The following is a 13,493-nucleotide window of genomic DNA, read 5'->3' as shown; positions in this document are numbered from 1 at the left end:
CAGCCCCGCCCCGTGGTATTCACTCACACAGAGTCTGGGGCGGAAAGGCATGCTCGGGCGGGGCACGCCGCGTACCGGGATGCAAAAAAGGGGCGGGTTTATGTGGTGACATCAGAGGGAGGGGTTACGCGATGGTGTAGGCGGCAAAGGCTGGTTTACGTGAAGAGGAAATGGGGGTACGCGGTGACTGGTGACTGGATAGGGCAGGACAGGCCTTACGCGGTGACGCAAGAGGGCGGGACTGGCCGTACGCGGTGACGCGAGAGGGCGGGACCGGCCGTACGCCGTGGCTGGATAGGGCGGGACCGGCCGTACGCTGTGGCTGGATAGGGCTGGACCGGCCGTACGCGGTGACGTGAGGGGGTGGGACTGGCCGTACGTGGTGGCGCGAGAGGGCGGAGCAGGGTGGACGCAGGGGGCGATGGAAACCGGCACACTGTCCCTCCGGAGCGTGGTGTAGCGGTGGGAGTGGGATCTGGAGATGGACGGCGTCCCTGAGGTACACACATCCCGTCAAATACAACACTTTCGAAATGGCGGGGGACGATGAGAGGAATAAAGAGGGGGGCGGAGTGGGTATGCCTGTGGAACCGGGTGAATGTGGTCAGTATATTGTGCACGTGGAGGGATTCAGGGCCCCCTGTCCCTATCGTGATCTCCTCCCCAGCTGCATATTTGTTGCTAAGGTGTAGGACCTAACTCCTGCTTCTTGTCTCCAGGTTAGGGAGAAGGCTGGGGAGGAGGCAGTCCCTGGACAAATCAGGGGGCATCTCATGGAGACTTATAAAAATTCTAACAGCATTGGGCAGGATGTTCCCTGTGGTGAGTGTGTCCAGAACCCGGGATCACAGTCTGAGGATTCGGGGTAGGCCATTTAGGAAGGAGATGAGGAGACATTTCTTCACTCAAAGAACGGTGAGCCTGTGGAATTCATTATCGCAGGAAGTCATTGATTTCAAAACATTGAATATATTCAACAAGTGACTAGATGCAGCTCTTGGGGTGAACGGGATCAAAGATTATGGGAAGAAAGCAGGATTCGGTGCTTCTGAGATGCTGCTTGGCCTGCTGTGTTCATCCAGCTCTACACTTTGTTATCTTGGATTCTCCAGCATCTGCAGTTCCCATTATTTCTTCGGCTATTGAGTTGGACAATCAGCCATGTTTGCGAAGAATGGCAGAGCAAGCTCAAAGAGCCGAATGGCCGCCTCCTGCTCCTGTCTTCTGTGTTTCTGTTTCGATTGTGTGTGGGTCGAGACGATAGTGAGCAACTGATCTGCTTTGGTTTCTTTTTGGGGACGAAGAACCCATACGTCACCAACTTGGTGAGAGAATTAATGAGTGATGGTACTCTCATTTATCGAAGTGGAGAAGCACTTCCAAAAGAGGTTTTTGGGTGACTTTTGACAGCTATGTATCCTACTCACTCATGCACACTATATAAAAGCCTTTGTGGGATGTCTTGTGGGTCAGTGGGCAATGTCCATGCCTCTGAACCAGAGGTTCTTGTTTCAAGATTTTTGCCAGGTCTTAACAGCTGTAGAGGGCATGTTTGTAACATGGCCACACTGGTTGGTTATAACTTTTAAATTCACTGGTCTTGTGGGGCTGTGATAGTCTGCCTATGACTGAGCTAGAATGTCTGGGTTCAAGTCCCACCTGACCCAGACATAGCCTGTCTGAACGGGTTGATTAAATTTGCTTAAAATAAAATCAGTTTCTGGTGAGTTTAGTTGCTAGGTTAACTAGCCATGCATGTCTGAAAGCGCCTGATTTTGGAAACTAAGCAGACTCGACCTGGTCACAACCTGGATGAGAAACTGCTTGTGAATACGAGGCGTAGTTGGCTTAAAGGCTTTGTGCCACACTGCCTCTGGGCCAGAAAACCCATCTGCTGTAGGGATGTATCATAACGTGTCCAAACAGGCTATTTAACTATATCTGTGAAAGCATTTGTAAAAGCTATCACTTTCTGCTTTAGTGTGCCATGTTGTGGCGTTAGCTGGATACAGTTTGTTTGATTGACTCAGGTTGGGGGTAGGACTGTAAAGAATGAGGAACTAAAACTCCAGTGGATCTTTTGAAACTGTTACTACACTCTTGTTTAGTATCAGATTGCTCAACGCTTCTTGCAAACGTGTTAACGAATTCTCTCAACACGCTGCTTGATATTTTGCTATCAAAGTAGATTATGAGCAGTGTACTAGTTTTTTTTCTCCAAAGCTAACATCAATTTTTGTCACTGAGTTTACAGTAAATGCTGAAAATTATTTACCTTTTTTCCAATAAAAATCTCAATCCTGGAAAGGGTGTTGCACCTGAGCACTGGTAAACAAATCCTGAGTGATTTTTATTCCCTAGGGATGTTGAAAGAAATCCATTGTGTGTGTGTGTGTGTGTGTGTGTGTGTGTGTGTGTATATAAAAATTCACCTTGTCTTGGTTTTAATCAGGCAACTCCTGAAGTTTAAACAGTGATCCCAATTCGAGGTGCTCCCATAAGTCAAGACATCTTCTCTAATCCACCTTGTCAAGTCCACCTCAGGACTAACTTATGGTTTGACATCACCTTATACTCTTTCACACTCTCTGTCTGTCTCTCTCTCGCGCTCTCTCACTCACGCACACACTCACACACTCAGTAACTACTCCAGACCAAACCACAAACATATTCTAAACAAGACCTCACACCTTACATGCATTGTCTAACCGAAAATGTCGCAACTTATTTACATTAATAACACCTTTAGTTCTCTTAAGGTAGTGACTTGAAAGCAATTTGGAAATTTACATATACATATTAATCAATTAAAACCTTCTAACTGATTAAAGAATTAACAGCATCTTAAGTTTGTTTAATACATCCTCATCAGTTATGTGACCCTTTGATCTTTTACTTATAAATTCTGTGTCTGTCCACATCTGACCTGCATCTCTCTGTTTTGTACCTTTTTTGTTCAGTTTCTGAATTTAGATATTCAATTGGAACGTGTGGGGAAAAAAGCATCCTGAGTGTTCTTGTAGGGTACTGTGAACGGAGGCAATACTGAGCAAACTGTTCACAAGCTAACTGCCCTCTCAGTTCAATATAATGCATGGCATAGGTAAGGGAGACATTTTCCCTCCATCTCCTCAGTGTTTCATTACTGCTGATATGTTTTATCTATAGTGTCACCTCAACTGTCCTCATGACCACCAGAGGCCATACAAGCAAGGATCTCATGGCGACGGCAGAGAAGAGCTGTTCAATAACTCCAATCAAGCCACAAGTCCAACTGAACATCAGAGTGACCTGGCTTTTATGGAAGACTGTAGCAACTGGGATATTGTAAAAGCTACCCAGTAAGTACATTGTGAGTGGCACTGTTATCTAGCATATTCACCCGGTTGTCTGAACACTATGTAAGGAACTGGAGCAGACCATGAGGCCCCTTGAGCCTGCTCAGTCCTTTTAATGGGAACATGTCTCTCTCTTCGCTGTTTCATTTGCACTTTTCCCATGTGCTCCCCATCTATCTTGATTGCAAATCTCTTATGCATCCTTTTCCTTTTGAGGGCAGAACTTCAACTTTTCTTCCTGTGTATAATTTTACATATATTTAATGCAAGTTGGCACTGGATGTGTTTACATACCTTGTTTTCATACTGGATCAGGGCTGGAAAATGGATAAGTAACATGCACTACTACATGAGAAACCAGTTACAATGAGAATATGACTGAATGGCCTGACAAACCACTGAATATGTTCAATGTGAAAGATTCTGACAGTACTGAACCTTTACTCTCCTTGAACTGAGTGGCTTGTTAAGAGGGCTGTTAAGAGTCAACCACATTTGTGTGGGCCTTGGCTCACCTGTCGACCTGACCAGGTAAGGTTGGCTGATTTTTTTCCGTAAGGAGCACGCAAGCAAAGTATGTTTTTATGGCAATCAGCAATGTTTATATGGTTGCAATTAGACTAGTTTTTAATTCCAGTCTTTTAAAAAAATTTCCAGCTTCACCATTTGCCAGGATGAGTTTCGAACCCATGTTCCCAGAATATCATTACTACTACATCACAGCCTCCTCCTTAAAAGTATCTGTCCCCCTCCACCCCCAGCATATTCAGCGATAACTATATTCTGGTATTGGGAAGATTAAGTTGCTGGGGATACTGGGTGACAGCTGGCACGATTTGACGTTAAGCTGGTCGAGGATGTGGTGAGGGAGTTTACCCAGGTCATGGGCAGAGGCTGAGTGTTGTCCAGGGGAAGGGAAATGGTTTGCTGAGGGTCACCTGGGGTGGATGATGAAAAGAAATTAAGTCTTTCAGTGTGGAGGTGGGTGTTCAGAGTTGAGGGTGGCTCGGTGCTCGGGGTGTCATTGGGGTTTTGGGGATGGAGAAGTTTTGTTGGGTGTGTACAAAAGTATTGCTGAGTGTATGAGCATTGGTCCTGGGTTCCGAATCAGGGTTAAAGGCAGGATTCTAGGCAGTGTGGTGGGACAGCGAGATCTTGGGGTCCACATTCATAGATCCCTCAAAGTTGCCATCCAAATTGCTAGGATTGTTAAGAGGGCCTATAGTGTGTTTGTTTTCATTGGCAGGAGCATTGAGCTTAAGAGCTGCGAGGTAATGCTGCAACTCTGTAAAACCCTGGTTAGACCACACTTGGAATATTGTGATATGGAAAGAACTGCAGATGCTGGAGTCAGAGATAACATTGTGTGGAGCTGAAGGAACACAGCAGGCCAGGCAGCATCAGAGAAGCAGGAAAGTTGACATTTCGGGTCAGGACCCTTCTTCAGAAATGGGCTGAATGGAGGGGTTGTTGAGGCCAGGGCCAAATCGGGAATGGCCTGAACGTAGACTGCAGTCCATGGGGGAATGATCCGCTCCGTAGGCAGGTACTGAGAAAAGCAATGCAGCTGTAGTACCTGGTCTGCTTCCTTTATTCTTTATTCATTCGTGGGATGAGCATGTTGCTTACCAGGCAGCATTTATTGCCCAGAGGGCAGTTCAGAGTCAACCACATTGCTGTGGGCCCGCAGTCACATGTAGGCCAGACCAGGTAAGGATGCCAGTTTCCTTCCCTCAAGGGCAATCGTGAACCAGATGGGAATTTCCAACGATTGACAATGGATTCATGGTCATCGTTAGATTCTTAATTCTAGATTTTTATTGAATTCAAATTCCACCATCTACCATTGCGGGATTCGAACATGTGTCACCAGAACATTATCTGGGTCTCTGGATTAACAGTCCAGCGATAATACCACTAGTCTATCGCCTCACCTATGGTTGAGCAGTTTCAGGGCCATGGGGTGCAAAGGAGATTTACCAGGATGCTGCCTGGACTGGAGGACGGGTCTTATGAAGAAAGGTTGAGGGAGCTAAGGCTTTTCTCACCGGAGCAAAGAAGGATGAAAGGTGACTTGATAGAGGTATACACGATGATGAGAGGCATAGATACAGTGGATAGCCAGAGACATTTTCCCAGGACGGAAAAGATATTACGAAGGGACATAATTTTAAAGAGATTGGAGGAAGGTATAGGGAGTGGTGGGTGTGTGGAATGCACTGCTGGTGGTGGTGGTGGAGTCAGATAGACTAGGGACATTTAAGCAACTCTTGGATAGGTGCATGGGTGATAGTAAAATGAAGAGTATGCAGGGTGTTTGATCTTAGAGTCGGATAATAAGTCGGCACAACATCTTGGGCCGAAGGGCCTGCACTGTTCTATGAATCATTTGGTGGTGGTATAGTTGGGGGTAGCTATATGTGGTACTCACATTGGTCCAGGTGGTGTGAACTTTGTTATGGGGATGAGCATTGTTGGGCAGATGGGAATGAGGTCAGCAGCATCCAGGTTGTTGTGTGAGTTGGATTGCTTTAGGAATGTCACTATAAAAATATGTGCTGAAAATTCCCCTTAGGTCAACTCAACAAAATTTTGCACGATCACTGAGATTGTTATCGAGTCTGATACACTAAACTGCAATCTATCTTTCCTGTTTTACTTCTAAAGTGTTGAAATTGTAGAGTGAGCACTTTTGAAACCGTGATGGCAGTTTCAGTTGGGTACCTCGTGGGCACCTTCATGTGGTGGTAGTGAAATATTTGGTATGATTTTGTCCTTCTGAATGTATCAGCCTGTGATAACGAGAATCATGGACAACAGCAGTGTTGTGGCATTATATTTTTAACTGTCAGCAAAGTGCAGCCCTTATTATGATATTACTGTAGTAAGTATAATTTTCATGGTTGTTGTATGAAATACTTTGAAAATCTATACATAGAGTGTGCTGTTTGACCAATTAATTTATGTTATTAATTGTGGCATTCAGTCACTCAGTTCAGTGTGGAACCAAGCTAGACAGGAAAATTCTGAGATTCAGCACTCCTTGAACCTGCAGGGTACGGACCACAGATTTTTGCATCTGAGATGCTGTCTGTGGTATAAGACAATTTACACTGACTCTGGAAGGCAGAAAAGTCACTTGCATGTAATTTTATGTATTAACACGAACAGTAAAATTCAGCACATGTGTGATATCACAAGTCTGATGTATTGTGTTACTCCTCTTCGTTTCATAATACTGTGCTTCTTAAAAAAGAAACCCAGTTACTGGCTGAGTAACAGGCTGACAGGTGCTGGGCTTCTGTGATGATGATAAACAATATTACAGCAGTACCTACTGAATTATATTTACTAGCACTAGAAACAAGTTGTCAATTTCTGTCTGCCTCTGAAGTTGTTTTCCATGTCCTACTGTAATTATTCATTGTTTACAAAATGTATGGCTGTGTATTTTACCCCAGGGTCAGATGCTCCACCATCAAATACTTGAAACACCTTACAGTTGCTTCCTTTGCAATTTGATTCACAGGAAACAATTTCAAGATGCTAATAAATGATCAAGTATCAATTTTAAATGTCGTATTTATAAAAATTTAGGCATAGTGAAACCTGCCTCTTCCAAACCAGATAGTTCTTAAGCTCTTGAAGAAGAGTTGTATCTGACTTGAAACTGAACTCTGTTTCTGTCTCCACAGTTGTGGCCAGATTTGCTGAGTTTCTCAATGCTTTAATTTTATTTAAGACAGTTTTCTAACTGTTTTGAGATAGAAACTTATAAAGCACATTCTAGAAGCTGCATGTGCTCGGCATCCTGTTTTCCTTTCATTCCTAAGACTTGCAGCTCTGAGAAGGTAAATATTTTCTCTCAGGATCAGATTCCTGTTGAGATGAGTAGATAATCTAGCCCATTTGTAGGTGGATCTGTTGAGAAAAGTGTTACATTTTAAAGCACTGATCTTTCTTTCCTAACCACAAGTTGAGAATTGGAAAGACAAAGGAACTAGGTGACCCTGTAAATTACCTTTTTGCCTTTCACCTTTGGCACCCATTTTTGAAATTTAGGTAACATTTGCTTCCATATAAAAATAACAGTGGAACTGCTAGATAATTAATTTCCTGAGTTAACACTAGCCAGCATTTCCCTTTGAGGACTTGATGACTGGTGGTATCCTGCATTCCTCACTTTCCAATTGTACAACTACCTCCCTGCTCAAACCACTTCTGCAGCCTTTGGTTGCCTTGGTTCGACCATTTGCAATTCCCTCTTTAAACCTCCAACTCTTCTAAGACCCTCCTTAAAATCCAGTTCTCTGTGTAAGCTTTAAGTTACCCACTTTACTATATACTTTAGGCTTGACATCACTTTTCTTCTGATTATCCTTTTATGCAGTGCTTTCAGATATTTTTAAATGTTATTGGAGCTGTATACATAGTACATGCTGCAAACAACCTCTATCGTGGCAACATGCCAAGACTTGTTTGACCTCCAGATCCATAATTGCTTCCATATAGAAGGACAACAATGGCAGACACTTTCACCTGCAAATTCAAGCCGCACACTATTCTAATTTGCCACAAAATCACTAGGTCGCTGTGACTGGTTCAAAATCGTGGAATTTCCAGCCGTACAGCCCTGTAGCCATCCTTCCACCACAATTTCTTTCGTTCATCCCTTTTTTAAAGACAAGTACGGATGCACAATAAATAATGACTGTGCCAGCAATGTTCATATCTCATGGGTGAAAAAAAGTTCCTGTGGTCTCTTGGCATTCTGATCAATATTCATTCCTCAGTCAGCATCTCAGAAATAGATTTCACTCATAGGTGTTTATGTACAAATCAGCTGATGCATTTCCTGAAATTGAAATAGTGCTTGAACTTCAAAAGTGGAGGTGCAATTTCAAAACTTGCTAATGATTATGGATAAACTTACCTTCTGTTTGGAAGAAACTGGCTCTGTAGCCAAGCTCAGTCCATCTTTGTCTCCACTTTCTTTTCTAACAAAGACCATGTTTAACTCTTTCAGATACGGAATAATTGATAGATGTAAAGAGTTAATAGAAGCTGGTTATGATGTCAGACAGCCTGACAAAGAGAATGTGACATTGCTTCACTGGGCAGCCATCAATAACCGAATCGATCTAGTCAAGTAAGTCCTGTCAGTTCCTCTTTTAAAGTTTATTTTTTGCGTAATATTTCATTGTACATGTGTTCATTATAGTAACTTCACCAAAATACATCCACAGATACTATGTTTCAAAAGGTGCCATTGTGGACCAGCTAGGCGGAGATTTAAATTCAACACCCCTTCATTGGGCGACCAGGTAAAGTTGCTGAAAAGCTCAATTCTCAATAATTTTCATAAATGTGTTGTTAGGTAACTCTTGAACCATAAGTCCTGACTATTCAAATGAAAGATAGAAAAGTCTGATGCATGAGATGTTTCGTTTTGAATATGTAAACTGGGACATACCAGTCATTTTCCACTTGTTCATTCCCTAACTCTCTTCAAGAAAGGAAATAGGGAAATCCCCGGCAATTATAGACCGGTAAGTCTCACGTCTGTCGTCTGCAAGGTGTTAGAAAGGATTCTGAGGGATAAGATTTATGACCATCTGGAAGAGCATGGCTTGATCAAATACAGTCAACACGGCTTTGTGAGGGGTAGGTCATGCCTTACAAACCTTATTGAGTTTTTTGAGGATGTGACTAGAAAGGTTGATGAGGGTCGAGCTGTGGATGTGGTGTATATGGACTTCAGTAAGGCATTTGATAAGGTTCCCCATGGTAGGCTCATTCAGAAGGTCAGGAGGAATGGGATACAGGGGAACTTAGCTGCTTGGATACAGAATTGGCTGGCCAACAGAAGACAGCGAGTGGTAGTAGAAGGAAAATATTCTGCCTGGAAGTCAGTGGTGAGTGGAGTTCCACAGGGCTCTGTCCTTGGGCCTCTACTGTTTGTAATTTTTATTAATGACTTGGACGAGGGAATTGAAGGATGGGTCAGCAAGTTTGCAGACGACACAAAGGTCGGAGGTGTCGTTGACAGTGTAGAGGGCTGTTGTAGGCTGCAGCGGGACATTGACAGGATGCAGAGATGGGCTGAGAGGTGGCAGATGGAGTTCAACCTGGATAAATGCGAGTTGATGCATTTTGGAAGGTCGAATTTGAAAGCTGAGTACAGGATTAAGGATAGGATTCTTGGCAGCGTGGAGGAACAGAGGGATCTTGGTGTGCAGATACATAGATCCCTTAAAATGGCCACCCAAGTGGACAGGGTTGTTAAGAAAGCATATGGTGTTTTGGCTTTCATTAACAGGGGGATTGAGTTTAAGAGTCGTGAGATCTTGTTGCAGCTCTATAAAACTTTGGTTAGACCGCACTTGGAATACTGCGTCCAGTGCTGGGCGCCCTATTATAGGAAAGATGTGGATGCTTTGGAGAGGGTTCAGAGAAGGTTTACCAGGATGCTGCCTGGACTGGAGGGCTTATCTTATGAAGAGAGTTTGACTGAGCTCGGTCTCTTTTCATTGGAGAAAAGGAGGAGGAGAGGGGACCTAATTGAGGTATACAAGATAATGAGAGGCATAGATAGAGTTGATAGCCAGAGACTATTTCCCAGGGCAGAAATGGCTAGCACGAGGGGTCATAGTTTTAAGCTGGTTGGTGGAAAGTATAGAGGGGATGTCAGAGGCAGGTTCTTTACGCAGAGAGTTGTGAGAGCATGGAATGCGTTGCCAGCAGCAGTTGTGGAAGCAAGGTCATTGGGGTCATTTAAGAGACTGCTGGACATGTATATGGTCACAGAAATTTGAGGGTGCACACATGAGGATCAATGGTCGGCACAACATTGTGGGCTGAAGGGCCTGTTCTGTGCTGTACTGTTCTATGTTCTATGTTCTAACTCTAGCTCATTTCCAGGATTGATAACAACTGTTATACATAATAAACTTTTGACAGTAAACTGCCTTAGCATGGAGGAAGTATTATTCAGATAGGATTTACAACTTAATAGCATTGTAATTAACCTTAAGGTGAATGTTGAAATTTGACAATTCAGCTTGAAACCTTATTAGTCACTGTGTTGTAAGAGATCTGAGCAGACACTGCATTTTGACATGCTTTTGTTTTGTCTTTAGTCTTGGTTCATATTTTATAAGTTTCTTTTTTTAGACTATTTCTGTAACAGATGAACTAAAATTATCATTAATTAATTTTTGCATTGATATATTTTTGTAGGCAACTTATATCCTAAACCACACAACAAAACTTATCCCTTTTACTTGTAACACAGCTGAAGATGCACATCACAAGAATTATTTACATTGTTCCTTAAGCATTCATTTGATTCCCAGGTGCTAGTCTGTAGTCAACCTTACCTCCCAAGGGTTTTCTTTCATTTTTTCCCTCTTGCAGCCTGGCAATTTTTAATCTGGGAACCATCCTTCGTAATGAAGGTTTTTCCATGAGTATTCCATCTGGTAAAAGCTGGGCAAATCTACTCGAATTCAGTTGTTCTGCATAATGTATTGACGTCCAGAAAGGTTTGGAAAGGTTGTAGAGATAGAAATAGGACAATAGTGGTTATAGTAGTGGAAGGGAAAGAGTTAAGTATTGACCAGATTGAATATGAAAAATTGGAAAATTTTAAGCAATTTGAAAAGAGATGCATTAAATACAAAGTGCGCAGGAAATCCTCAAATGAAAAGCATTGATTTATTCCAAATAAGCATAACATACTTTGCAGTTGGCTGGTTGTAAAAATTATGCAGTGGTAACATTTCAAACTGTGGCATTGTAAGTATTGCCAATGGGAAGTTTTTAACCAAACATAGTCCTTTCTATTATATTCCAGGCAAGGTCACTTGTCTATGGTTGTATTACTGATGAAATATGGAGCAGACCCCTCCTTGGTTGACAGGGAAGGATTTACCTGCCTTCACCTTGCAGTTCAATTCCAGCACATGCCTATCGTAGCATACCTTGTGGCAAAAGGTCAGGTATGTCAGATTGTCTTTGGGATGAAATTACTTGCATTGCTGTAATCAAGTGCATTTATTTGAAAATATTCTGTTGAAGTTGATGCTAAGGAAAAGCTAAGGTAACATCTGGTTTGCAGTCTGAATGAAATTTGATCTGTGCACTTCCTATTTAAGAATCATTGTTATGTAATGTATGTTAACACATGCATGTCTCTGCTTTAGAAGTCACGCCATGACTATTTCCATACCTGTAGTTTCATGAAAAGGTTTTGATACAGGTTTATCTTCTCCTGGCCAATCATCAACCATTTAATGGATGGGCAAAAAGGAAAAGTTATTTCCTTCCAGAAAATAACTGTCATATTGAATTTAATACAAACAAAAATTGCCAGAAGAACTCAGCAGGTCCAACACCACCTATGGAGAGAGAAACACGATTAGCCCCTATGACTTTTCTTTTGGAATTGAAGTGATGTGGAAATATGAAGGGTTTTATGCTGTTGGAGAATGCCAGGTGGAACAAAAGGGAAGGCCAGGGATATGTATTTAATCTCACCAATGTCAAGACGACCACATTAGATTAAAAGAATGCAGTTAATTCATTTCTCCATCTGGCAGGAGTGTTAGTAGTGAGGAGAGAGGTATTAAGTGTTTGGTGATGGCATTGTGTTGTAAGTGATGGAAAAGGCAGAGGAGGATCCTTTGAATGCAGCACCTGGTGGGGTGGAAAGTAAGGATTACCATATCCTGTTTCTGGAAGGAATGCGAACGGGTGAGGGCCTGAGTGCAGGAAATAGATCAGCCATATTAAGGAAAAAGGAAGCTAACATGATTGAGGGAAAATGCTGTCGGAAAGACATGTTTGAAAGTAGCACCATTAGAGCAGATAGAATGGAAAAGGCGGGAATGAAATCCTTACAGGAAGCAGGTGAGTCATTCTAGGAGGTAGCATCACCAGAACAGATGCAGTGGAAAAAGTTGTAATGGAATCTTTATAGGAAGCAGGTTGTGAAGAAATACAGAGATAGTAAGAGCTGCCGATGCTATAGTCAGAGATAAGTGTGAAGCTGGAGGAGCAGGCCAGGTAGCAAAAGAGAAGCAGGAAAGTTGATGTTCCGGGTCATGACCCTTCTTCAAATTTTCTGAAGGGTCCTGACCCAAAACATCAACTTTCCTGTTCCTCTGATACTGCCTGGCCTGCTGTGCTCCTCCAGCTCCACACTGTTATCTGTGGAGAAATATAGTTAAGATAGTAAGGAAGTTGGTGGCCTTGTGAATATTATTAGTAGGTAGCTTTTAAAAAGCCAGGGAAGGGTAGGGAGGTACTGTAGAGAGGACAGGTGAAGGACAGAAATTGGAAATAAAATTAACTAAATTTCCAGTGAGATAAGAAAATGGCACAAATACAATCATCAATGTATAGGAGAAAAGTTGAGGGTGGGGCTCTCAGTAAGAGTGGAGAAAAGTTGTATAACTCTTGTGATTCCAAGTGCAGCAGGTGGGTTTGAGTTTTGGTGGGTGATGGAACTATAGAGGAGCATGTTGCAAATAGAACAATCCTCACAGAACTGACAAAAAGTGAGGGAACAATGTGTTTAGTGGTGATGTCATGCTTGCAATGATGGTAGATAATCTTTTGAATCCTTTTGTCCTATGATTTTTTTAAAAAATCATTCTTTGGAGAGGGTGTCACCGACTTAACCAGCATTTATTGTCCATCCCTAGTTGTCCTTGGTGAGCTGCCTTCTTGAACCACTGCAGTCCATGTGCTGTAGGTAGATCCACTGTGGAGTTAGGGAGGGAGTTGCAGGACTTTGACCAGCAGCGATAGGGTTAACAGTGAGGGACCGAGTCAGGATGATGATTGACTTGGAGGGGAACTTGCAGGTGGCAGCGTTCCAATGTATCTGCTGCCCTCGCCCTTTCAGATGATTGTTTCCTGAGAAACCTTGGTGAGTTATTGTAATGCATTTTGTTAATGGTATATACTGCTGCTCCTGACTATCACTGGTGGAGGGAGTGAATGTTTGTGGATGTATTGTGGGCTGTCTGTTCTTGGGTGGTGTCAAGTTTTTGAGTGTTGTTAGAACTGTACATTTTAGACAACTGGGGTGTATTCTTTCATACTGCTGACTTGTGCTGGCTAGGCCAGAGGAAGAAGCACTGACACTAG

General features: G+C 42.8%; 1 protein-coding gene across 2 annotated transcripts in view; it reads left to right on the top strand.

Annotated features, from left to right (window-relative positions):
* The first annotated feature begins 385 nt into the window (after window positions 1–385).
* LOC125459522 (palmitoyltransferase ZDHHC13-like) overlaps window positions 386–13,493 on the top strand; it is a 54,613-nt gene continuing 41,505 nt past the window's right edge. For both annotated transcript variants that reach the window (XM_059652192.1, XM_059652191.1), the window contains exons 1-5: window positions 386–499; window positions 3,169–3,341; window positions 8,365–8,487; window positions 8,585–8,662; window positions 11,194–11,338. In XM_059652192.1, the coding sequence (XP_059508175.1) occupies window positions 482–499; window positions 3,169–3,341; window positions 8,365–8,487; window positions 8,585–8,662; window positions 11,194–11,338 (537 nt within the window). In that variant the 5' untranslated portion in view covers window positions 386–481. The remainder of the gene's footprint in view (window positions 500–3,168; window positions 3,342–8,364; window positions 8,488–8,584; window positions 8,663–11,193; window positions 11,339–13,493) is intronic.

Source organism: Stegostoma tigrinum, chromosome 17 (genome assembly GCF_030684315.1).
Source record: "Stegostoma tigrinum isolate sSteTig4 chromosome 17, sSteTig4.hap1, whole genome shotgun sequence".
Taxonomy (NCBI): Eukaryota; Metazoa; Chordata; class Chondrichthyes; order Orectolobiformes; family Stegostomatidae; genus Stegostoma; species Stegostoma tigrinum.
The sequence above is the reverse complement of the archived record's forward strand: the minus strand, read 5'-3'. Positions and strand labels throughout refer to the sequence as shown.